Source organism: Talpa europaea (assembly GCF_964194135.1).
Source record: "Talpa europaea genome assembly, chromosome: 10".
Lineage (NCBI taxonomy): Eukaryota > Metazoa > Chordata > Mammalia > Eulipotyphla > Talpidae > Talpa > Talpa europaea.
Window position 1 is genome coordinate 63952092 of NC_140077.1, and position 24015 is coordinate 63976106.

General features: G+C 45.3%; 1 protein-coding gene across 1 annotated transcript; it reads left to right on the forward strand.

Moving 5' to 3' along the window:
• Window positions 1-6643: 6643 nt before the first annotated feature.
• PRAME (PRAME nuclear receptor transcriptional regulator) lies at window positions 6644-9194 on the forward strand (the record flags this gene model as incomplete). Its single annotated transcript, XM_084245471.1, has 3 exons — window positions 6644-6927; window positions 7300-7914; window positions 8642-9194. The coding sequence occupies 3 exons, from the start codon at window positions 6644-6646 to the stop codon at window positions 9192-9194; spliced, it is 1452 nt and encodes a 483-aa protein (XP_084101597.1).
• Window positions 9195-24015: the final 14821 nt, after the last annotated feature.

The following is a 24015-nucleotide window of genomic DNA, read 5'->3' on the forward strand; positions in this document are numbered from 1 at the left end:
TTCTGGACCTACAATTTTTCTGCCCTCTAATTAATTTTGTCTTCAAATATTCAGAATTATGCCCTTCTACTTTCTTTGTGGTTGACTTTGTTCTTATTAAGTGAATTATAATTTATCTGTTCAGTCTTATTTAGTAATGAAAGAATTTGGCTATGAATTTACCTCTGACTAAAATATAGCTTTCTTTAATCTCAAGAATTTTGATGTATCCCTGGTATCAAAAGGGAGAAAGAACTTCTCTTTCCCCTCCATTATCTTTCAGCATTTCCTTTAGAACATTTACGATCCTAAATCCTCCCTCTCTTTTACATGGATATAAATCTTTGTAAAAGTCAAATAAAACTCGGGCCTCCCCAGTGGCGCAGCGGTTGAGCGCTGGGTTGCGAAGCTGCCCGCGGCCTCTGCAGCGCCGGTTCGATCCCCGGCTGCTCCCCGGCCACCGGAGGAGGGTCCCACAATCTGCGCAGACCTCTCCTGCGGCCCGCTGCTCCCCTCAGCAGTGTACTTCGGTCCTTCTGCCTGCTCTGCTCCCCGCTCTGGCTCTGGTGAATTCTCTCACCCTCCCGCGCTTCTAACTGTACCCAGTGCATGTATAAACAAAACAAACAAACAAATAAATAAATAAATAAACATGCCTCTATAAAATTAAAAAAAAAAAGTCAAATAAAACTCTTGCCAGTTTTGCATCTTGGGAATATCTTTCTGGAGCCAATATCATTTCAACACAGAGGAGAATGAAGTTCTGTCTCCCTGTCTCTGTGGGAGTTTGGTCCCAGCATTTGGCTCCAGGTTTTAAGTGCCTACTTCTCTAAAAATATAGATGCTTTATTTCTTTTTCCTTTGGACAAAGACAACTAGTGTGTATATAACGGATTATCTCTGCTTGACTATATAAAAGGATGTAGTTTCTTTCTGTTGTGGTGTTCTCAAGTGTGTTCTTATGATATATAGGCACATGGCCCCATTTAATGCTTATTCAGTAATAGAATTGTTTGATTCTTGTCTCCATTTTGTGGAGATTATACTGGGTTAGAAGAGATTTTAATTTTAATTCTTTCTCTAATAGAGTACATTTATTGTTTTATGATTTGTTTGTTAAGGTTGTTTTAGTTATCATAGGAATATAAAAGTCAGCATCAGTGGTTGTCATGTTATAGTCTTAATTGTGTCATTGATTTGATCCAAATTTTTGAAATCTTTTAAGGACGCCACAAAAAATTTTTGTTGGATTTATTGTTGAGAACCTTCTAGTGTGCAACAACTAAAAAAAATACTATTTTAAAAAGTTATATTTGCTCAAAGAAAGACTCAGGAGTCCTGGGAGTTTCCCATGGAGAACTCCATCTAAGGTTGGTAGCTACTGAGGGCAAGGAATGGGAGGAAGCAAAGAGGAGCATGACTCAGAGAACAGATACCCCGGCTGGGGGAACAGGCTGGAGGTCAGTTATCCAAGGCATGATGGGGCATTCCAGAGGCACAGTGAATTTCTCTGGAGTAACTTGGCTCACACACATGCAGGCAAGGGCCCAACCTAGGACATTGTGAATGCCGTGACTGATCCTGGCAGGGAAAGTTCTCCCCTCACCTCCTCTCAGAAGAGATCAAAGAGACATCAGACTGAGCCAGGCTGGGCTCCATTGCAGGCCCAATTGCAGAGACCAGGTCTGGTGAGATAATTTGATAATTCTTTGAAAGTATCAAGTGACTCACAAAGCTTGCAGCCTCAGTCAAAAGTGGCGTTACAGTGACGGATGGCCACTGTTTATAGCCATAACTGGGGAACAGTATACGTGCCCCACTGGGGCACCTCCTGCTTGATGATCCAGTGGGCCAGAGCTCACTCCCCTCACCAGGACTCAGGCTTCATATAGCACTGTCCTTGGCAGGAAGGAGGGACAGGAGATTGAGACAATGAAAGCACTGGACCGAGCTTGCTGTGACGAGAAAGGAGAGGAGCAGAGGGGACCAACTTTACTCCTCAAACATCGTTGGAGTATTTAGATCCCAGACTCTCCTCTTGCCTCCACCTCACGCCAGGTAAACTGAGAAGAGAAACAAACAAAACAACATAAAGCACCCCAACCATAAAAAAATCAAATAAGACAACATACATCCTTACGAAACAAGAAACATCTGAACACAAGGTAGAAAAGCAAAATGAGAACAAAACTACTGGGACAAATATAAAGACACAGAAGTAGAGGACCTATCAAAGACTTCAAAACAACAATATTAAAAATGTTAAATGAGGACCTCTCTGTTGGCACAGGCCGTTGAGCACAGTGCTGTGAAGCTGTCCGCAGCCTCTGCAATGTGGGTTCGATCCCAGCCGGCCATGGAGATACCTACATGGTGCGGCAGACCTCTCCTGTCTCACCCGCTGCTCCCCTCAGCAGTGTATTTCAGTCAGCCTGTCTGTTCTGTTCCCCATTCTGTCTCTGGTAAATCCTCTCACCTTCCCGTACATCTGGCCTGTCCCCTGGTTCTTGTATGTATAAATAAATAAATCTAAAAAAAAAGTTAAATGAACTAGTGGAAAGTTAGGCAGATAGGCAGTTGCAAGATCTTAGACAGGAGCTCTAGGAACAAAGAGAGTGCTTAGCCAGAGAGACTGAAAATATTAAAAGAACACAAAGAGAGACTGAGTGAAATGAAGACAAATGTAGAAAGTGCTTTAAATAGAATTAAACTGGCAAAAGAAAGAATTTCAAAAGACTCAAATATAAAAATCACCCAATTAGAAAGAGAGAAATAAGGCATAGGAAAAATAAGTAAACTCTATGAGAAATATCAGATTTATCCAGAAAAGGAAACATAAGGACAATGGGTATTCAGAGACAATAACAAAAACAAAGAGAAACCCCACCGACTGGGAGAACATTTTTGCACACAACACTAATGATAAAGGACTGATCACAAAAATCTACAAAGAGCTGATGAGACTCAGCAACAACAAAGAAAATAATCCAGTCAAAAAATGGGCAGAAGAGCTAAAAAGAAACTTCTCTGAAGAGGAAAGGCAAATGGCCAACAGGCATATGAAAAAATGTTCAACATCACTTGTAATCAGGGAAATGCAAATCAAAACTACAATGAGATACCATCTCCCACCAGTGAGAATGGCACATATTAAAAAAACTAGTAACAACAAATTTTGGCGAGGTTGTGGAGAAAAAGGAACTCTTCTGCACTGTTGGTGGGAGTGCAAACTGGTCCAACCACTATGGAGAGCTGTGTGGAGATTTCTGGACCTACTAAAGATAGAGCTTCCATATGATCCAGCAATTCCACTCCTAGGTATTTACCCAAATGACACAGAAACATCAATTCCAAAGAGCACCTGCACGCCTATGTTTATAGCAACACTTTACAATAGCTAAGCTTTGGAAACAACCCAAATGCCCAAAAATAGATGACTGGATCAAGAAGATGTGGTACATATACACCATGGAATACTACTCAGCAATCAAAAAAGATAAACACATGCAGTTTGCAGCAACATGGATGGAGCTAGAAGAATCATTCTCAGCGAAATAAGTCAGAAAGAAAAAGAAAAATACCGGATGGTCTCACTCATAGCAGGAATTTAGAAAACCTAAATAAGAGACCAGGAAAAAGACTAATCAATGCAAAGTAATAATAAAAATCAGCAAGCAACTATAAACCAGAGACACACTACGAGGCGGGTGGGGGATTAAGGAGGGGCGGGGAGAGGAAGAACTAGAGTCAAAATAAGGGGGGGGGGGAATGCAATTGTATGGGGAATATAACCAAAATGAAAATGCATACATTGTACAAAGATGAAAAATGATGTAAGAATTATATAAAATAAAATATTAAAAGAAAAAAAAGAAAAAAATTCTACAGGAAACAAGGAAAAAAGGAATTTACAAAGGCAATCAAATTAGGCTTTCCTTGGATTTCTCCCCAGACGTTCTTCAGGCAAAAAGAGTGGAGAGAAGTGTTCACAATCCAAAAAGACAAGAATGGCCACCAAGGGGAAAGTTATCCTGCAAAATTATCTTTCCGGTACAAAGGTGAAATAAAGGCTTTCCAGACAAACAAAAGCTAATCAAATTTATAACCATCAGACCTGCCCTACAAGAAATGTTGAAAAAAGTTCTACAAGAAAAAAATGAAACAGAAAACGCTTCATCAAATGACAATAGGAATACAAAACCAGAAGCATGAGCAAGAATATTATTGTCAGTCAACAGAAAAGGGAAGGAAGATATGGGCAGAACCTGTATATTGGAGAGCAAACACACTAGCTCATTAAATACTTATTAAAGCGTAGTAGGTCAGGCAAAACCCCTATGGTAACCATTAAACAAAAGTCCAGAATAAAGGCTCACAGACGAAGAAACAAATTGATAGAATCATTAGGGAAAGCCTTCCACAAAAAGAAGAGACAATGGGTATTCTAGAAGGTGAGAAACAGATGGAAAAAGAAACAACCGAAATACGAAACACTCAGAAACCAAAATAATAAGTAGCATGTGTCAGTAATCACCCTAAATGTGCATGACCTGAACTCACCAAGTAATTAAGAGGCACAGAATGACAAAGTATGTAAAAAGTTTTAGCCATCTATACTTTGTATACAAGAGTCCCATTTAAAATGGAAAGCAACAGTGATAGGGAGCAATGCATGGGAGGTGTGGCCTTGGCTCCAAGGATGCCAGGCATTCCCCGGGGAGGGGGCAGCAGCATGAGCCCTAGGTCAGTTGTACTAGTTGAGTTAAAAGTGTGTATGGACATTGGGTGTGGAGAACGTAGAAAGCAACTACACCATCTCTGTTTTGTTTCTTACTTCAAAAGCAACTTTTATAAAACACCACCATATCAGGTTCCAAAATTTTCCTTCTGTACCTTATTTGATTTTCCAAAATCTTTTGGCACAATTGCATTAATAATTAATAAGCCTAACCAGTTTTGCAATCCTTGTTCCATACTTAAGCATATTTTTTGAAGGATATTTGTAGATTTGATCAGCTAGCATTTCCCTAATTAGGTCTTTTGCATCTAGCTTCACAAGTGAGATTGATCATTAATTATTGCTTTTTCTCATGTTGTCCTTCCCCATGTTTATTGCCATATCATAAAAGCATTATAGGAATAGAGTTCATTGCTTGGTGAGATTGTGAATGAATGCTTCTTATCTCTGACTTGAGATGATAGATTCTACACTTGTGCTATCCAAAAAATGTGGTATCCAGACACATGTAGCTGTACACATTTAAACAAATTGAAATTAAATAAAATTTAAAACTCAGTTCCTCAACCACACTAGCTGCATTTCAAGTGTTCAGTAGCCACATATGCTGGTATCTTCTACAGCAGACAGCATGGGTTCTAAACATCTTCATCTCAGCACAAAGTCCTGCTCAGTAGCCCAGATGGATTGGTAGGGGGATGGAATAGGGCTGCACTTTCCTGAATTTCATTGGGTCAGAAGGAAGGAGGAAATTGGCCATTGTCTAAATCCATTACTGCCCTGAAATGAACATGATGCTTTGTTAGAATGGAGAACGAAAATTTCCATCCCACAGCACCTTAGGCCCAACGAGTGGAATTAGAGTAAACTTGTGGTATGCAAACTTGCTCTTGAAATGCACTTAATATATGCCTTGAATGCTTAATTGCCTATTATATGTCACTCGGACCATAGTGGTGAAAAAAGTAGACACAACTCTTTGTTCGTGAAGATTACAATTTAGCAGAGGAGAGGCAGGCAGGGTGCAACAATGCCTGTGTGTCCATTTGTGTGGTGGATGAGAGAAGTATAAATTCTGTAAAGGAGATTAGGATAAACAGAGACAAAATTGTGGGATAGGACTGTTATCCTGCCCAGGTGGTCTGGAAGACCTCTCAGACAAGGTGAAATTGGAGCAGAGAATTGAATGATGTGAGAGAGCTAGCTACGTGGGTATCTGGGACAACACTTCCAGGCAAGGGAACAGTGAGTGCAAGTGCTCTGAGGCAGGAGGTTGCTTGGGTTTGAAGAGCACACAGAGGCCAGTGTGGGTTGCTGTGCAGGGTGAATACTGGGGAGAATGACAGGAGGCAGGCCCAGAGGTGCCAAGAGGCTTGACTTTAGCAGAGCTGCCATAATGTATGGTCTATTCAAAGTAAAATCAAAGTCACTGGGTTGTTTTGTGCAGAGGAGTGACCTGTTATGATTGAGACCGTAGTGGTAAAAGGCAGAAGCAGGGAGATGAGTTCCACAGCCATTGCAGTAGTTGAGGCAAGAGGTACTAATGGCATGGGAAAATGGAAGTGATGGTGATCAGAATCCACATGCAGAAACAATATAGGATTTCAGGTCAATGTCCTTAATAAGTACGCCAGTGATCCTGATGGTGATGGCAATATGGGGCCTAGCAAGAAATAGATTCAATACCCCAAGTTTCTGGGTCCCATGTCACCAGTGCAGGAGAGGAGGGGTGTCTGAGACTCAGGCTTGCAGGACCTGAACTGTGAGCTGTAGGTCATGAACGAAGGATGGAGTTCTTGGTTCACTGGTTAATGTTTGGTCCTTTGGTAGATGTGAAAGACTTGGGTCCTCCATGATGACTGAGTGGGATGCTGAGCAGCAGCTATTCTGAGAATTTCCACCTTGTTTTGCAGCAGGTTTGTGGAGATGAACAATTCAACCATACCCAAGCTCTTGGAACTTGCAGCCCACAGCCTGCTGAGCAGGGAGGCTATGCCTGCCTTGGAAGAGTTCACTGTCGACCTCTTCCCACCATTGCTCACTGCTGCATTTTCCAAGGGTCACAAGAAGGCCCTGAAGGAGCTGGTGCAGGCCTGGCCTTTCCCTTTTCTCCGTCTGGGCTCCCTGATAGTGCGGTGGCCCAACCAAGACAGCTTGCAAGCAGTGCTGGATGGGCTGGAGGCCCTCCCTGCCAATAGGACTTGTCCCAGGTAAGGGGGATGCTGGGACCAAGGCACTGGAAGAGTCAGAGGGCTAGAGAGCTGGGATGGAGAGAGAGCGTTAAAATCATCTGAGGCTCTGAGTAGGGGATCTCTGGGTTCTGGGTGAAGTAACTGATGATACAACTGAAGGGCATTAGGGCTTTTTCCTTCTCGGGGCTGTGGTGAGGAATGGGGAGGGAAAGATGCCCCAGCAAGAAGGGAAAAGATCGCTAGGGAGGGGACGATGAGTGGGCTGGGGCTGCAACTGCGGGCCAAGGATCAGGTTCCCCAGTAACCGAGGGCTACTGCTGCTGCTCCTATCACAGTTTCTGTTGGGCTCCCAGGCGTCAGCATCTCATCACACTCCTTTCATCCCCACAGGAAGTCAGAACTGAGGGTGTTGGATTTGACTCTGGATTTTGAGCAAGTCCAGGGGAAAGGTGCCTCAGAGGCCTTGGCCAAGTTTCCTTTTTGGTTACCATCGACCGTCAAGGCAGAGATCCCCCAGGCCACAGCCAGGCCCAAGCCAACAGAGAACGCAAAAAAAGGCCTAAGGCAGCCATGGGAGCCAGTGAAATTACATATTGATCTTTTCTTACGAGGTCCCTTCAAATTAGATACGTTCCTTTCTGGCCTCCTGAATAGAGTGGAACGGAGCTGTGGGTCCCTGCATCTCTGCTGTAGGAAGTTGCATATCGAAGAAATGCCTTTTAACAGCCTGATAGGAATCCTGAAAACTCTGGACCTGAATTTCATCCAGGAACTGGAGGTGTTTGACTGGTTTCGGGCACTATCGGAGCAGAGCCTGTTTGCCACTCAGCTGGGAAGGATGTGCAACCTGCAGAGCCTCAAGCTGGCCTACTACCACTGGGCCTTCTCCCCAGATGGTGAGCAGTCCTCCAGCTACTTCCTCTCCCAGCTCAGCAAGTTGGCCCACCTCCAGAAGCTCCACCTATCCTACTCCTACCTCTCAGGCAATCTACATCAAGTGCTCAGGTGAATTGGTTGGCAGGGTTATCCAAAGAATTCCCATATGCCACTAAGTAAAATCAGAACAGGGAGCAAGACAGGAAGTGGGGCCCATTCTTACCCACTCCTGGAGTCGTGGGTGCAACAGTGTGGAGACCTGTGCCTCAGTGCGTTGATAGCTGGGCTCTGCTTTGGAAGCCAGAGAACTGATGGGGAAACATGCCTGCATTTATCTACTCAGCAGTCTTTGTGCCGTTGCTGAGGGCTAGTACTAGACTGGGCCTGGGTAAAGAGCCAGAGACAACACATATCAGATCTTTCCTGGAGCTAGTATTGCCTCAGAGAGGAGGGCTCCACAGAACATTGTGAGAGGGAGTATTTTCATCTCTGCACGCCCCCTAGAAATTTCTCAGTGGGGTCATTGTGCACTCTGGGCCCAACTTACCCAAATCCAAACCCAAACCCAAGTAATAACAGGCTCATCCTATGAATTCCTTATCATCAAATAAGCTCTTTCCAAAGAGCTCCTTTCAGCAGTCCTATCAGGCATGGATAGTGTGGGTCTACATTCCAACAAAGAGAAACTTGGAGTTGGAGGGCTTAGGAGAGGACCTAGTAGGCGGGTGTTTTGAGCCAGAGGACAGAGCCACAGAGCCGATGAGGAGCTGGCCGTGGGACTAGCCTCCCGGTGGCAGACAGTGGTCCCGGGCAGCGTGCCTGAGTCCTCCCTGAGAGGTGTGCCTTCTCTCCTCAGCTGCTTGCAGTCACCCCTGCAGACCCTGGAGATCCGCTCCTGTACTCTTCTGGACACAGACATCACCTACTTGTCCCAGAGCTCTCATGCCACTTGCCTGAAGAAGCTGGATCTGAGTGGCAACAACCTGTCCCATGTGGTCCCTGGGCCCTTAGAGACCCTCTTGCAGGAGGTCTCGGGGACACTGCAGCACCTGGACCTGAACCACTGCCGGCTGAAGGACGGCCATCTCAGCGCCATTCTGCCGGCCCTGTGCCGCTGCTCCCACCTCAGCTCCCTGGGCCTCTCCGACAATCCTGTCTCCAGGGCCGGGCTGATGACCCTGCTGGAACACACAACAGGGCTAATGGAACTGAAGCGAGTTCTCTACCCAATCCCTGTTGAGTGCTGTGTGTACCTGCAAGGCCTCTCCTGGGGCCCTGTCAACAAAGGGAAGTTGTGCCAGGTACAGGCTGAGCTACAGAAAGTGCTACAGGCTGTGCAGCGGGCTGACATGCAATGGAGCCCCCCACTGCCCTCACCCTTGCCTGTAAGGCTGGTGCAGCTCGACTGAGGGGCAGGCAAAAGGCCCAGAGAACTGTGGTCAGAGAGGGCATAGCTGGGGCCCCAGACTTCCTGTTAGGCCCCTGTTATTGGAAAGGAACATAAAGGAAACTTCCATGGAAACTGCCTCATGTCTTTTTCTCTTCTGCTTTAAAGCTGTTTAAACCTGTGACCTGGTTCCGGTGACCATTGAGTACATACACAGAGGCTGTACTGTTAGTGTTTGGGTAGCAGTGGAGGTACTAGGGATGAAAAGACACAGGAGGCGCTTCCCTCCTTGGAACTCCTTACTCAGCTCACTCTTTCAACTATTCATTCTGTTTCTCTCTCTTGTCTTTTGTTTCTGCATAGAATGAAATTGGGCCTTAGCTGACTGCCCCAACATCAGTTCCTCCCCTGTACACTAGGAGTCACACAGCAGCCCGGGGCATTGTTGGGAGCTGGAATAAAGCACACGCATACTTGGCACTCAATCCAGAAACATCCAGTGAGTTACCCTTCATGGTGTGTCTGCTGGGTACCAGATGCCACTATCCTCAGATGGGTACACAGAAGAACCAAGACAGCTTCTACTGAGAACAGGGATACAACCCCTCAGGGAGTCTTACAGCTGGGCAGAGTCAGAGAGGAACCAAGAACCAGCTCTTCAGGCTGGTCACAGGAGGTGGCGCTAAATTATAGGAGACATTGAGCTGAGCCTGGAATCTGGAAAGAGATCTAGAGACAGGGATCCTGAAAAAGACATGGCAGGTGCTCTGGCTGAACTTCCTGCTCCTGCCTGGGATGGGCTGAGGCTGGGGTCTTGACATGAGGTCAGAGGTGTGCAGGCCCTAGCATCATGCGGGCAGAATGTAATCTAAGTTGATGCAGATGGGGACTCGAAGAGATGGGAGTTCATGATTGACTTTGACGTGCACAGGAGGTGCACAGGAGGAAAGACCTGGATCGAATTGACACACAGGTCCCCGTGGGAGAGATTATAGGGCAGATGGTGGGCTACACAGTCTAGCCCCTGCTTAGCTGGGAAGGAATGAACCTTCAGTCTATTCTGCTGACCTGCTTGTTACTTTTCCTTTGCACTTCCCTCACTGAAGTTCCTTCATAGGCATTCTGCCACCACCCATGCAACCCCTGGAGCCAAAGATGGATAGTAAGGAAGCCACTTGCAGTGGAGAGTGACCTGTGGGTTTGTGCTTCATCTGCCCAGGCCAAGGGGCTGCATCCTGTTCCCTTATCCTCAGCTGCCTTTAACCCAGCAGATTCCTCATGTGCCAAGAGAGGGATCCTGCTTGGGACACAAGAGCAGTAGTCCTGTGTTCCAGGATCTCTTCACAGGTGGAGAGCCATCTCAGAAACCTTGCCTCATCTCCTAAAACCTACCAGTGGTGTTGCTTTTCACATTATCCATTTATTCAAGAGCCTATCAGGTGATGGGTATTAGAAACAACAGCAAACATCAAGTTCCTCCCTGGGAATATACAGGCTTTCAATGAGTGGCATGATTACAGGCTGAGGGAGTGGGGTTTGGTCTGGTGATTCTAAAGGTACTATTGGAGACAGTCTCAAGCATGATCTGTTTGGACAGAGAGGTTAGATGTGGGTGACAACCTGTCCTGCCTGGCTGCCTGGCCATTTGAGCACAGACCTGAATGGGAGCAAATCCTCTGGGCTGAGCAGCAGAAAAGTGCTGGTGGAAGGATAGAAACAGACTCGGGGCTTGGCGCACAATTGTGCTACGCTGGAAATTCAAATGCTTCCCCAAATCTTGACTAGAGACAACAGCCCATGCAATTTGCCCATCTCTGACTGGGGCCATGCCCACAGATACTCACAGCTGATTAATGTGTTGTTACTAGAGGTGAAATTCTTCACCTCCCGCCAGTCCTTTCTGGTGATGTGTCTTTTCAACACTGCGTCAAGCACCGGTGATCCCCATAGGCTGCTGTTACCTGGGGCTTCCTTCCCTCCCTCTCCTGCCCAGTCACTTTCTCTTTGCCTTAGCCAGCATTGCTATTTACCAAGATACTGGAATTGCCTGCTTCCAGAAGCACCTGTATCAAATTTTCCCAAGACTGGAAGACTGTCCTGCTGCAGAAGGTCACTTGAGAGATGGTTGAAGTTTCCTCACAGTTCAAGGTGAGGAACAAACCTAACAGCAGGGTAAGGCAAGCGGGGTGCGACATGTATGATCTCTTATTGTCTCAGTGTCTTCATCTATGGAATTTAAGAAGTTTAAACTCATAAACAGACCAATAAAAATAAAATAAAAGTAAAAAATTAAAACAAATAAAAATTAAAAAGCAGACTTTGAAGTTGGAAAAAAAAAAGTTTGAACTCACGAAATTTATTGTGTAACCGGTGACTGAAGCCAAAGACTTATAGGTGGCACCCCGTGGAGGGGTGGTGCTGGTGAGGATAGATAGCCCCACGGAAAATGCAAACAAAGTATCACATTTTGGGTGGAGCTTCTGATAAGAAATATAAGGGACTGCAGAAGCAGCCCCCTGCATTCCTTGTTTGGGATTTAGCATTTGAACATTCAGCATTCAGGATTATTGAATTTTCGGTTCTTCAGCAATTCCAAGGTTAATGATTTCTCCCCCCACCATGATGATCTTCCAAAAGGCTGTTGTGTACCTCTGAAAAATGTGAAGAGACTTCCAGCAGCCAACCTCAGAGAGGAAAAGTTTGGAGGCTTTGCTAGTAGCCAAGAGACTGAAACTGTTTTCAGTTTTCCTGCTGTTAAAGCCTGAGTGGGAAGGTGAAGTGGGGTGCCTTGCTGAGCTGCATGAGTGTGGCCATTTGTCGGGTCATTTGGCCACTGCAGCTTCTATTTTGAGTGTCGATTATCTGGTGCTGTGCACATCTCAGCAGCTCTGGTGAGTATCTCCTGTTGTGTCTTCTGTTGTCTTCATAAGTTGGAACCTGGCCTATAGTCTGGCTGCCACATGTTCCAGGTCCTTTACATTTAGAGTTAATATTGACATGCTGGTGTCTGTATTTGCCATTTTGTTTGTCTTTTTTGTGATTTTATTCCTTGCCTTATTCAGTTCTTCTTATTCATTACTCTGTTGGTTTTGGCTTTAGGACTTGTGGATTTTTGGAGTGGGGGTTTAGTTGTAATGAATTTCTGGAGTTTCTGTTTATCTGAGGAGGTCCTTATTTTTTCTTCATAGAGGAAATAGAGCTTTGCAGGGTATAGTATTCTTGGTTGGCATTTGTTTTCTTGGAGTTTGTTAAATATGTCACTCTATTCTTTTCTTGCCTATAGTATTTCTTCAGAAAATCTGAGAAATCTGATGTCAGCCTGATTGGTTTTCCTTTATAGGTTATCTGTTTCCTCCCCCTTGTCAGCTTCATTATTTTTATCTCGCCTTGGACTCTTGAAAACTTTACTATTATGTGTCTTGCTGTAGTTTTCCTTTCATTGTGGTAATTTGATGTTCTTCTTGCTTCTTGTATGTCTATTTTTATCTCCTTTTTCATGTTTGGGAGTTCTCTTCAAGTATCTCCTTTAATAGTTTCTTGGTTCTTTGGTCTCTCTCCTCACCTTCTGGGATTCCAATAACTCTTATATTTCCTTTCCTCATGGAGTCAGATAATTCTTGAAGTGTTTCTTCATTCTCTTTCCTTTTCTTTATTGGTTCTTTTTATTTCTGTATATTCAAAAGTATTGATTCATTCTTCCATTTCATTGATTCTGTTTTCATTGATTTTCCCAAAGTTTTTTAGTTCCTCCTTTTAATCTTTTAATCTCCTGTGTTTCTTTCATTTCCTTCTTTAGGGACTCAATTTCATTCTTCAGTTCATTAATTATTTGTCTCATATCATTCTTTTCCTTTTTATCTTCTTTATGTTTTTTAATCATGATGATTTAAATTCTCTATTTGTTAGGCAAAGAAGTTCTTCTATGTCATTGTTGTTGAGTTCTGGTTGCTGATTTTCTTTTTGTGGTGTGTCCTTCCCCTGAGTGCTTGCTTGGTTATTTGTGTTTTTTTCTTCTCCCTGTTTGTTTTTTCTAATTTGTTCTATGCATGGGAATACTGTGTTGCTGGTACTGGTGGGTATCTCTTTGAGCCGCTCCTTCTGGGATGTTGGGGACCAGTGGCCAGACCGAGTGCAGCATTCTTATGCCAAAACTCCCCAAGAGCAGTGATGCTATAGATATATTAATGGGCACTGTCCCTGAAGATCGCCTACCTCTGTATTTGCTCAGTAACAAAGGGGAATCGTGGGGTCCCTGGCTTTGTTTGCAGAGCCCCCTCTCTCTCTCAGTTCCAGAGAGAAGTCTTGCAACTCCCCGCCTTGCAACAATGGTGCAGGGACTGTGTTCACTCCTGGTGCCCAATGTTCCCCCTGTTGAGGGATCTCGCCCAACTCTCCTCAGTTTCAAATCACTGGTGGGCGTGGGGCCTTGCTCCACATGTGCTTCAAAAACAGATTTGAGAAAAAACTACAAGTTTAGAAGATAGGCAAAACAACAACAAAGATACAACACATATATAATAGAAGATCCTGAAAAGGAAAACCAAAACAAGGGAGTACTGTTATATGGCACAAAGGAAACTTGGATACAAGGGCTAACAAGAAGCAGGTTTAATGTATAGGTCACCATGCTTCAGTACTACAAATAGGCCAAATCAAGCAAACTTTCCTGAAATTAGGAAAACTTTGAAACCAAATATTCAGAGGGAAACTATGCACATGAGAAAACTTACCACAACACATCAAAATGTATTCTAGAAAAATTACTAAATTTTAAACACACACTATAGGTATTTGGGTCTAAAAATATTACTTACAAGGAAAGAAAATCAAATTATCAGACTTTTTGACAGCTACATTTTATACCAAAATAAAAAGGAGTGACATATTTAAGATATTCAAAGGAAGAAAATGTGAGTCAATGATTTTAGGTCCAGCCAAACTGACTTCCAAGTATTAAAAACTAGAGACAGGGGCCTCCTTGGTGCACAAGGGGTTAAGCACCGCACTATGAAGAAATCCACAGCCTTTGCAGCACGAGCTCAGTCCCTAGCCGGCCAGAGAGCTACCCACATGGCAAAGCAGACCTCTTCTGTCTCTCCCGCTGCTCCCCTCAGCAGGGTATTTCAGTCAGTCTGCCTGTTCTGTTCTCCACTCTGTCTCTAATGAATCCTCTCACCCCCACATCTCTGGCCTATACCCCAGCTCTTGTATGCATAAATAAATAAATCTTTAAAAAAAAAAAACTAGAGACAAACTGCTATCAATGTGCTATAGTCAGCCATGAAAGCAGAGATGCACATGGTGCTGACATAGATAACATGGGAATACAAAAAAAAAAAAAAATTGGCAGAAGTGATTTAAAAAACCATTATGGTGGCAACCAAGAGAAAAGTTTACCCAGTAGACAACATCACCAGTGTGCTAGAGGAACCAGGAAAATGGTGTCTCATATCCCATGAAGCTTTGAGCCATATAGGCTTGTGGTGTCATAGGAATGACAAAATAACTAGCTTCCTTCCCAGCCTGGAACACAGCAAGGGACAGGAAGACCATATGGTCACTTGGAGTCAGAAAACTGAATCAAGACCCTTGAGGGCTAATTGTTGTTAGGAGAGTGGATGCTCATTGGCCCAGTTGTGTACACCAGTTGAAGAATAACAGCCGCCACAGCAAACGTGAGCACAAGCAAGTGTGGATTTATTGAAGCAAGAGAAAAGAACTCCTGACAGCAGGAGGGATCCAAGGGAGGCTGTCCATTTTATTCCAGCCCTGTCTATTCCTGTTGTCTGATGTGCCAGACTATTGATTAGGTGGTCGGGAAGTTTACTGGTGGTTGTTTTTCTGTTCCCTAATTGTCCTGTAACCAGATCTTACTCCAGGTGGTGGCTAGCTCAGTAACATTTCAGTAAAAATACTTCTATTTTCCTGGGAGCTGTTTTGTTCCTTCTGTTCCTATGTTGTTTAAAATCACTGTCCTGTGTTTCAGCCTTTCCCATTACCCAAGTACTCCTGGTCTCAGTTCCTCTCATTGTTATCCTTGTAGATAAGGACTCCGGGGAATACCAGGACCTGACCCGACAGACACTAGTACCAGTTTGTAGCTTATTCCCCAATGCTATTGCGGCTTCCTTGTGTATATGGTGGCCATGTCTTCCAGGGTCTCCAACACAGGGGCTGGCTGAAGCAGTACAGACCAGGCCCCAGATCCTGGAAAGATAAAGAGAATAAGAAAAAAATGAGAAGCCCCATAGCAAGTGGTTGAGGACTTGACTTCTGGAACTAGGCTGCCTCATTTTGAAATCTGGCTTTACCATTTACATCTGTGTGACCTATTTCCTTTTGCATAAAATAAGGGTAATATTGGGCCTTTCTGGTGGCGCAGGGGTTAAAGACACTGTGCTATCAAGGTACTGCCAGCCACTGCAGCATGAGTTTGATCCCTGGCAGGCCAGGGAGCTACCCACATGGTGCAGCAGACCTCTCCTGTCTCACCCACTACTCCCCTCAGCAGTGTATGTCAGTAGATCTGCCTGTTCTGCTCCCCACTTTCTCTGGTGAATCCTCTCACCCCCCCATACCTCTGGTTTATACCCTGGTTCTTATATGCATAAATAAATCTTTTTTAAAATAAGGGTAAAATTATAATTTCTAATACCTAGTGTTATAATAGAATTAAATGTGTTAATAATAAAAAAATTTCTAGAATGGGAGGAGAGCAAAGCACAATTGTAATTGCTCTGTTACAGAATGCTGAGACCTCACCCCCACAGCCCTCTCCAGCCCCAGGCCTCCAGAGCTGATCACTCAGCACCCTCTGCTGAATCCAGGCCTGGGTGCTTCCTCTTGCTCTGCAGAATGAACCCTGGTGCTAAATTAAATGAACTGAGAGACTTTGGTTGGGACTGCGGACTGGTCCCAAACTCAGCTCCAACCTTACTGGCAGCCACTGTAACTGCGGGCTGTGTGTAGAATGGTGGGTGGGGGCCACATGACCAGGAGGGAGATGGGGCTTGGATGACGATGGGGCCAGTAGAGGCAGAGAGGAGTGATTGATTGCACCTGGAATGTATTTTGAAGCCAGTGATGGTAGGGTTTGCAGATGGGTAATGAGTGAAGGAAAGGAACCTAGAATGCCTTCAAGGCAGTATGTTTGAGCAACTAGGAAAATGGAGTTGCTTGCCCTTAGGCAATGAAGAACCTGCCTCGAAATGGGTTTGGAATCTGGAGTTCTGTTTTGAAAATGAAATCTCATTGTGACTCTTAATTTTGGGCGTTTCTCAACCTTAATTTGACTATAGAAATTGTCTTCTCCCAGTGCACCTACAAGGGCTAATATTTCAATAAAGGCATAGTAGGAAAAGTATCTACAGGTAGCAGAGGAAATGTGTGTATGCTACTACTTTAAAAATATTTAAAATATGGCAATGAAAATTACTTTTGCTTCGATATTTCTAATGCTCTAAAACAAGAAAAGACTTGTATTTTCCTATTCATCTTCCAGATATATTTTTTAAAGATTTATTTATTTATGCATACAAGAGGTGGGGTACAGGCTAGAGATGCGGGGAGTGAGAGGATTCACCAGAGATAGAGTGGGGAGCAGAACAGGAAGACTGACTGAAATACGCTGCTGAGAGGAGCAGCGGGTGAGACAGGAGAGGTCTGCCTCGCCATGTGGGTTGCGCCCTGGCCTGCCGGGGATCGAACTCATGCTGCAAAGGCTGTGGATTGCTTCATAGTGCGGTGTTTAACCCCTTGAGTCACCAGGGAGGCCCCTTCCAGATATATTTTACAGTTTAATTCATTCCTTAAATTAAAATGAGCATGCTATACACACATATTTGATTTTTTAGTATTATTAACTGTGTTTTTCGTGTGTTTCATGAAAAACATGTTTATCATCCAATTTTCACAATCGTTCTGATAATTACTGTAAGGAGGAATTGGTATGCGACCGGTGGCAGGGAGAGGTCAGGGTAGTGGTTAGAGGTTTGGGCACTCCCTGAGGACAGCAGGAAGCAGGGTTCTTGGTGATGGGTTTGGGGGAACCACTGCAGAGCCGGGCGTACAAGTGCCAACTCAGGGGCTGTGCCCCCGGAACGCGCGAGCCACGGAACCCGCGGACGCAGACGTGCGGGCGCCGGAGGGTCGACAAGAACGCTCCGAGCGGCCGCCGGACCCGGAAGTAGGAGGTGCCTGTCGGTGCCCGGGGAGCTGGAACTGTCTGAAGCTGAAGTCGCGGTGGGGCTACGGGTGAGCGGCGGGAGCTGCTCCGGGCAGCTAAGGGTGAGGGAATCGTGGATCTTTTTCGGGTGTGTTTCCCGAATGCAGGCCGGGTACCGAGGGGGACCAGCCCCACGGCTTGGGAGAAGGTCCCAGGCCGGGCTCATTGCATCTCCCTGCCTCTTTATGGCGGGGTGGAATCCCTACCTATGGGATGGGGGTTCAGGGAGGTGATGAAGGACTGGCGCTTAGCCGGGTTCGTGGAGGTTACAGTTGATACTCTTCTTCATTGAAACCTCCAGCAGTTCCTTGAGGTGGAGTCTGTTGTCCGAATCTCGTGTCCCAGGAAGGGAAACAGCTTCAGGGACCCGCGCGGTGGTCGGGTCCAGGGTGGAACCGCGAGGCAGGTTCCACTCGCCGCCCCCGGCCTCGGCACAGTCTTGAGGAGCGTCCAGACTGCGCCTGGAGTTGTTTCCGTTGTTGACGTATGTGAGAGAGGGTACTTTTATAAGCTAATTAGGTAGAATCTCGAGACAATAATTTCTCCCGCCTTTGGGAACAAGAGCTGAGAAGTCAACTCAATGAAGACAGAAACATCAGTGAGCCCTGGGGGTCTCTAGAGCACTGGCAAAGTTCACCTGACACTATTCTGAATTGTTCTGAATCAGTTTCAACAAAATTGCAACTGGCTTTATAGGGTTAGGGTTGTTGGCAAGATTAAAGAAAGTAGCATTTATAGCTATAGCATCCCTAGTACAGAGGAGGGGATACTTTTTTCCTCCCAAGTCTTGTAGGTGTTTGGTAAAGTTATAAGGTGAGAAATTCTAGTGCTCTCAGTGCTGCTTGGACCACTGCTAAGCCTCCATTCCCAAGCTAATTCCACTTGTTTTAAGACTCTGACAGGAAAGGGCTTTTACATTGTCTCCCAAAGGACACCGAACCATTAGTGGTGTTACTAGTGAGAGATGACGTAGTAATAACAGACTAATCTGCTTCTACCTTTCACTTTCATACCTCCAAATTACAGTCCCAATTTGGGATCTTTGCTGTTAACCCTCCTCAGCACTTGATAATACTCTTTTTGAAATAAGAGGACATACTGTGCTCAGAGCTTGGCAGACAACAGGATGAAACTTGATATACCATGTAGGTTATCAGAAAGAACCTAGTTCTGGCCATTCATTACAGGCTATTAGTTTCTACCTGTGTGTGTGTAAAGGCTTCTTTAAAATGCCAAAACTTATGTGACTAGTGTTGGTAAGGCAAAAGTGCTAAGATGGTATACAAACGAAGTTTGCAAACCACTATTTTCAGCTTTTGTTCTGTTTGGCTTCCATTTTGGACTTGGAGATGTGTCTTTTTTTTTTTTTTTAAGATTTATGTATTTATTTATACAAGCACTGGGTACAGTCAGAAGCGTGGGAGGGTGAGAGAATTCACCCGAGCCAGAGCAGGGAGCAGAGCAGGCAGAAGGACCGAAGTACACTGCTGAGGGGAGCAGCCGGCGACAGGAGAGGTCTGCGCGCCATGCAGGACTCTCCTCCAGTGGCCGGGGAGAAGCCGGGGAGCAGCCGGGGATCGAACCGGTCCTGCAGAGACTGCGAGCAGCTTCGCAACCCAGCGCTCAACCGCTGCGCTACCGGGGAGGCCCTGGAGATGTGTCTTAATGGAAAAATAGGGAGCCTCCAAAAAGAATCACAGAAAATTAATCATCTAGGACTGCAGAAATCTTTTAAGGAGTAGAATCCAGCACCATTTAAAAAAAAAACAGTTTCATCCCAACTCAATGAACTTACCAGATTACCTTTGAAAGATCAGTTTCTCTGAGTCTTAGTTTGTTTTTCTTCCTTGAGATGGTTGTCTCAGATGAACACCACAATCCCCTTCCCCAGGACTTCATGATTCCATATCCTCATAAGAAATTATTTTCCCCTCAATATGTAATGATACTTAGAACACTGTAATTGCAGACTACTTTGTGATATACAAGTGAGAAAATCTGAGGAAACATTTTAGGGTAAAACCTTTCCCTAATTTTGAAAGCCCTCAAAGAGCAGTGTCCCTTAGCTGCTGGTTTTCCCTTTTGGCCCCTAAGAACTCTGGGTGGGGATGGGAGGGCCCTTAGTTTCATGAAATCTCACTTCTGGACCTCTAACTTGAAAATTCCCTAGAACAGAGAGTAGAGGCTGCACAAAAGTGGCTTTGATTATTCATTCATTCATTCATTCGTTGAGCAAACAGTGCTGGGTGTCATAGATATAATGAACTACGGACATAAGCCGTCACAGGGATAGACCAGTGATGCCAGGCAATTTTCAGGAGGAGGGCAGGGATCAGAGCAAGTAGACTTCTGGAGGAGCATGACTGAGGTGGAGGCCCGAGTGCTGGAACAGCCATGGTGCACTGGGGGAGAGGTGGCCTTTGGAGGGACATGAGTGGAGACAGTGTGTTGGAGCAGTCATCTGATCGGTGAGCTCATCTGCAGACTGTTGGAGCCATCTTTCACAGGCAGCCTTGACTTTTTTTCTCTGGAATGGTTATGTATTTGGGAGAAATGTCCAGATATTTTGAGGAACAAAATCTGTTTTATTCAGGCCGCTTTCTCAGAAAGATTACTGACGTCATTGTGATCATACAGTGTCTTCTGTGTAGCAAGAAACTGGATTGACAATCTGACAGACCTTGAGCTACTTCTGGACAGAGTGAGGAGTAACAGAAGCCCCTGCAGTGACAGTGGTTTCACTGTCATCATCATTCAAATGATGCCCTTTCCAACCCTTCTTTTTTTTTTTTTAAAGATTTATTTATTTACTTATGCAAGCACTGGGTACAGTCAGAAGTGCGGGAGGTGAGAGAATTCACCAGAGCCAGTTTGGGGAGCAGAACAGGCAGAAGGACTGAAGTAGACTGCTGAGGGGAGCAGCGGGCAGCAAGAGATGTCTGCGGGCGGCAGGAGATGTCTGCCCGCCATGTGGGACCCTCCCTGGCAGCCGGGGATCGAACCAGCGCTGCAGAGGCCAGTTCTTTACTTTCCTGGTTTTACTTCATTTTCTCTTTGTATTGAAATCTTCTTGACCAGTCACATGGGCCCGCAGCACTAAATTTAAAGGTGCAAAAGGACATAGGGTGAGCAGGTTCAAGCCCACCCCACCCCCCAGATGGCTGTAGGGACATGGTAGCACTCTACACACTGTCACACCCAGCTTGCTTCATTTCTCTTGACTATCTGATGTATATTATATAGTACTTACCGAACAGATACGTTCCCTTCTAGCTGCCCTGTGGTGTTCCATTGTAGAACATACTACACTTTAATTTAACCAACTCCCTATTGACTTACACTAGATTGTTTCTCATTATTTGTTATAAATGATAATTCTGCAGAGAATTCCTCAGCAGAGTAGTTCATCACAGGGGCTACCATATCCTGTCTTTCTGAAACTTGTCCATGTGGACAGCCTTGCCAGCACCCACTATCACTTCCGTGGCCTCCTCGCCCTCTGCCTTCAGGCCCTGCTCCACTGACTGAGCCCATCAAGTGCCTTACCCTCTGACGGTTGAGTCCTTTGCCTCCAATCACTGGGGTGTGTCTTTGTGGACCCGCCCCATGTCCTCACCTCTTCCTTTGAGAATTATTCCTCGCATCTCTCACCCTCTCCCTTTCCTTCATATTACACTCACCTGGCAGATCCCATTCCCCCTAAATTCCACTCTCCCCTGCTGTGGCCTTGTCCCCAGCACTACTTCCTGTCCGCACTGTCAGCTACCTCTGAGAGAAGAGTGTCCCTTGCTCCTCCTTATCCCACAGAGAACCCTCCCTCTCTGCTGGACAATTCTCAGTCATGTCCAAACATGCTCGCTTATCTTCCATCTTAAAACAGTGGAAAAACACACCATCCTCCTCTCTTTTCCCAGGCTTGCGACAGTCACAGCACCAAACAACTCCTATCAAAGGCAACAGGGACCCTGTGATCAGGTCTCACCTCACTTTGCCTGCACTGCCTGTGGCCTTTAACACAGAGATGGCTTCCCCTGCAGTGCCTTTTTTCTTACTTTCAGGACCCACTTTTCCTCACTCACCTCTTCCCCTGACCTCCAGGCTCCTTTCTTGCTCTACATACTCCCACATGCCATGACCTCCTGGACTGGCTAATGGGCAACTTACATTTAACGTGCTTGATATGCTGCTCCTGCCTCCCCACCCCAGTCTGCTTCTTCCTCCATATTTCCCATCTCCACAGATGAGGATCTCACCCTTTACTTGCCTAAGCTAAAAATGTTGGAGTCTTTCTTGACTTGCCGCACTTGCTCCCAGCCCACTGTTGTCAGCTCTGCCTGCAGCATCAGTCCAACTCACTGTGGCCACTACCACCTCTGCTCTTGCCACCTGGGGCCCGCTCACTCCCTTCTGCATCACAGCCATGAGCTCTCTTTAGCAGTCAGATCAACCTCCTCCTGTACTACCTTCCAGCTTCCTCAGAGCAAACCCAGGACCCAGATCCTTTCCCCCCTCAGCTTTTTCCTATACCTCAGTCTTGCCCTGGGCCTGTTGCTCTTCCACCAGGAGCCTCATGACTCACTCCTGCTCCAGGCCTCCCCTACCTGCTCAGCTTGGTCCCATGTGGTGCATAGGCTATGCAGTAGGTGCCTAATAAACACCTGTGAGTAGACTGAATCTATTTCTAGAAGTGGGATTGCTGTTGATGTGCATCTCCAATTTAAGAGATGTCATCAAGTTACTCCACATAGAGATTACGCTAATAAAATTTTCCCACCTGCATTTGAGTTATCTTGTTCCCACACCCTCACCCATGCAGATGCTCAGACCTGTCCCACCGTCTGCTGGTGAGATAAGCACAGTCTCCTTCCAGCTCTAATTTGTTTTGGTTGGCATTGTTGGATATCATTTTGTATCACGTAATGCTGATATATTCCCATTATATAAGCAACTCTAAAAATAAGAAAACAGTAATCAGTTGGGGAAAATGGGTAAGAAATACAAATAGTTCACAGAAAAGGAAACCAAATGCTTTTAAAATTTCAAGAGATACGCTTCTGAATTTTGAGATACTTAGTTTTTTCCATACTAAAGTTCATGATCTCCTTGATTATTTTACTGGTTTCTTTCTTTCTTTTTTTTTTTTTTTTAATTTAAAGCTTATAGAAGGGGCTTCCCTGGTAGCACAAGAGGTTAAGCACAGCACACTGAAGCTATCTGCAACCACTGCAGCACGAGTTCAATCCCCGGGCAGGAAGCTACCCACATGGCCCAGCAGTCCTCTCCTGTCTCGCCTGCTGCTCCCCCCAGCAGTGTATTTCAGTCAATCTGCCTGTTCTGCTCCCTACTCTGTCTCTAGTGAATCCTCTCACCCCCCACACCTCTGGCCTGTATCCCAGCTCTTGTATGCATAAATAAATAAATCTTTAAAAAAATCTTATAGAATTTGGAATCAGTTTTGAAGTTATAGAGTAGGAGTCTAACTTTATTACCCTTCCCCCTCACACCCCCCCCAGAAGTTTATCCAGTTGTCTTAATACATGTCTTTTTTAACACAGTGTTATATTTATCAACTTCAGTGCCACATTTATAATGAACAAAAAGAAGATTTCAGATAGTTCCTTTACTATGTTTCTTTTACTTGGCCAGAAGTGTGCCTGGATTAGGCACAGAGTAGTTGTTGCAATACCTGACAATGATTAGGATGGCAAGCCATCATGTGCTGATGGGGAGAAGAGGCAGTAAGAGCTGTTGTATGAAGTGCAGTAGGTTGGAAGGGACCTAGGGCAGGAGGAAGTAATTCATCCTGCCCAGGACCATTGGGGAATTTTTTAAGGAAGAGTGCTTGAGCTGAGCCTTTGAACTGTCAAACTATAGTCTCCAGACTTGGCAGAACATTCCAAGCAAAGGGAACAGGCTTGAATCTGTGTTTTTCTGAGATGAGGTGTCTAATTTGCATGGCCTGCAAAGTGAGAGAGGCAGTGGGTGAGGCAGGCAGGAAGGTGTGCTGGAGCTTGTATGAAGGACCTTTTGGGTTCTGCTGCAGTCTGCAGCCTCTGGCCAGTGGGTCTCAGGCCTTGTTTTGGGTTAGAAGAACCTGGGCATATGCTTTTTTGTGAAACACCCCTGGATGCTTAGCCATGGTGGAGGTGCCATTCTTGGGCCCAGGGGGTAAACAGAACTGCAGCACAGGAAGAGGCCAGACATCTGGCCCATCAGTCCAGGGCCAAAGTCTTCATAGTATGAATTTGGGATCAAAATTGACTTGAGGTCATATGCTACTCAGCTTCTCCCAAATGAAGTCAAAATCCCAAGGCTGTCACTGAGCCAGTTCTGTTGCCCTGAGCAATAGTTTGTATATTGGGTGGCATCAAACTTCAAGTTTCCCTAATATTTCTTTTTCTTCTTGGGATTGGTTTGTTTTGTTTTTTAAGGTGAGTTTCCTTGTTAATGGTATAGGGTCCTTGGAAACAGTGTTATTTTCTGAGTGTCTTTTCCTCTCTTTCAGAGTGGTATTGACCACAGTGAGGAGTTGTGGAAGAGCAGCTTCTCAGCTTCTTCATTGCCATTGCCATGAGACTGGAGTGTTAAGGACCAGAAGTTCTGACAGCTTTCAAACAAG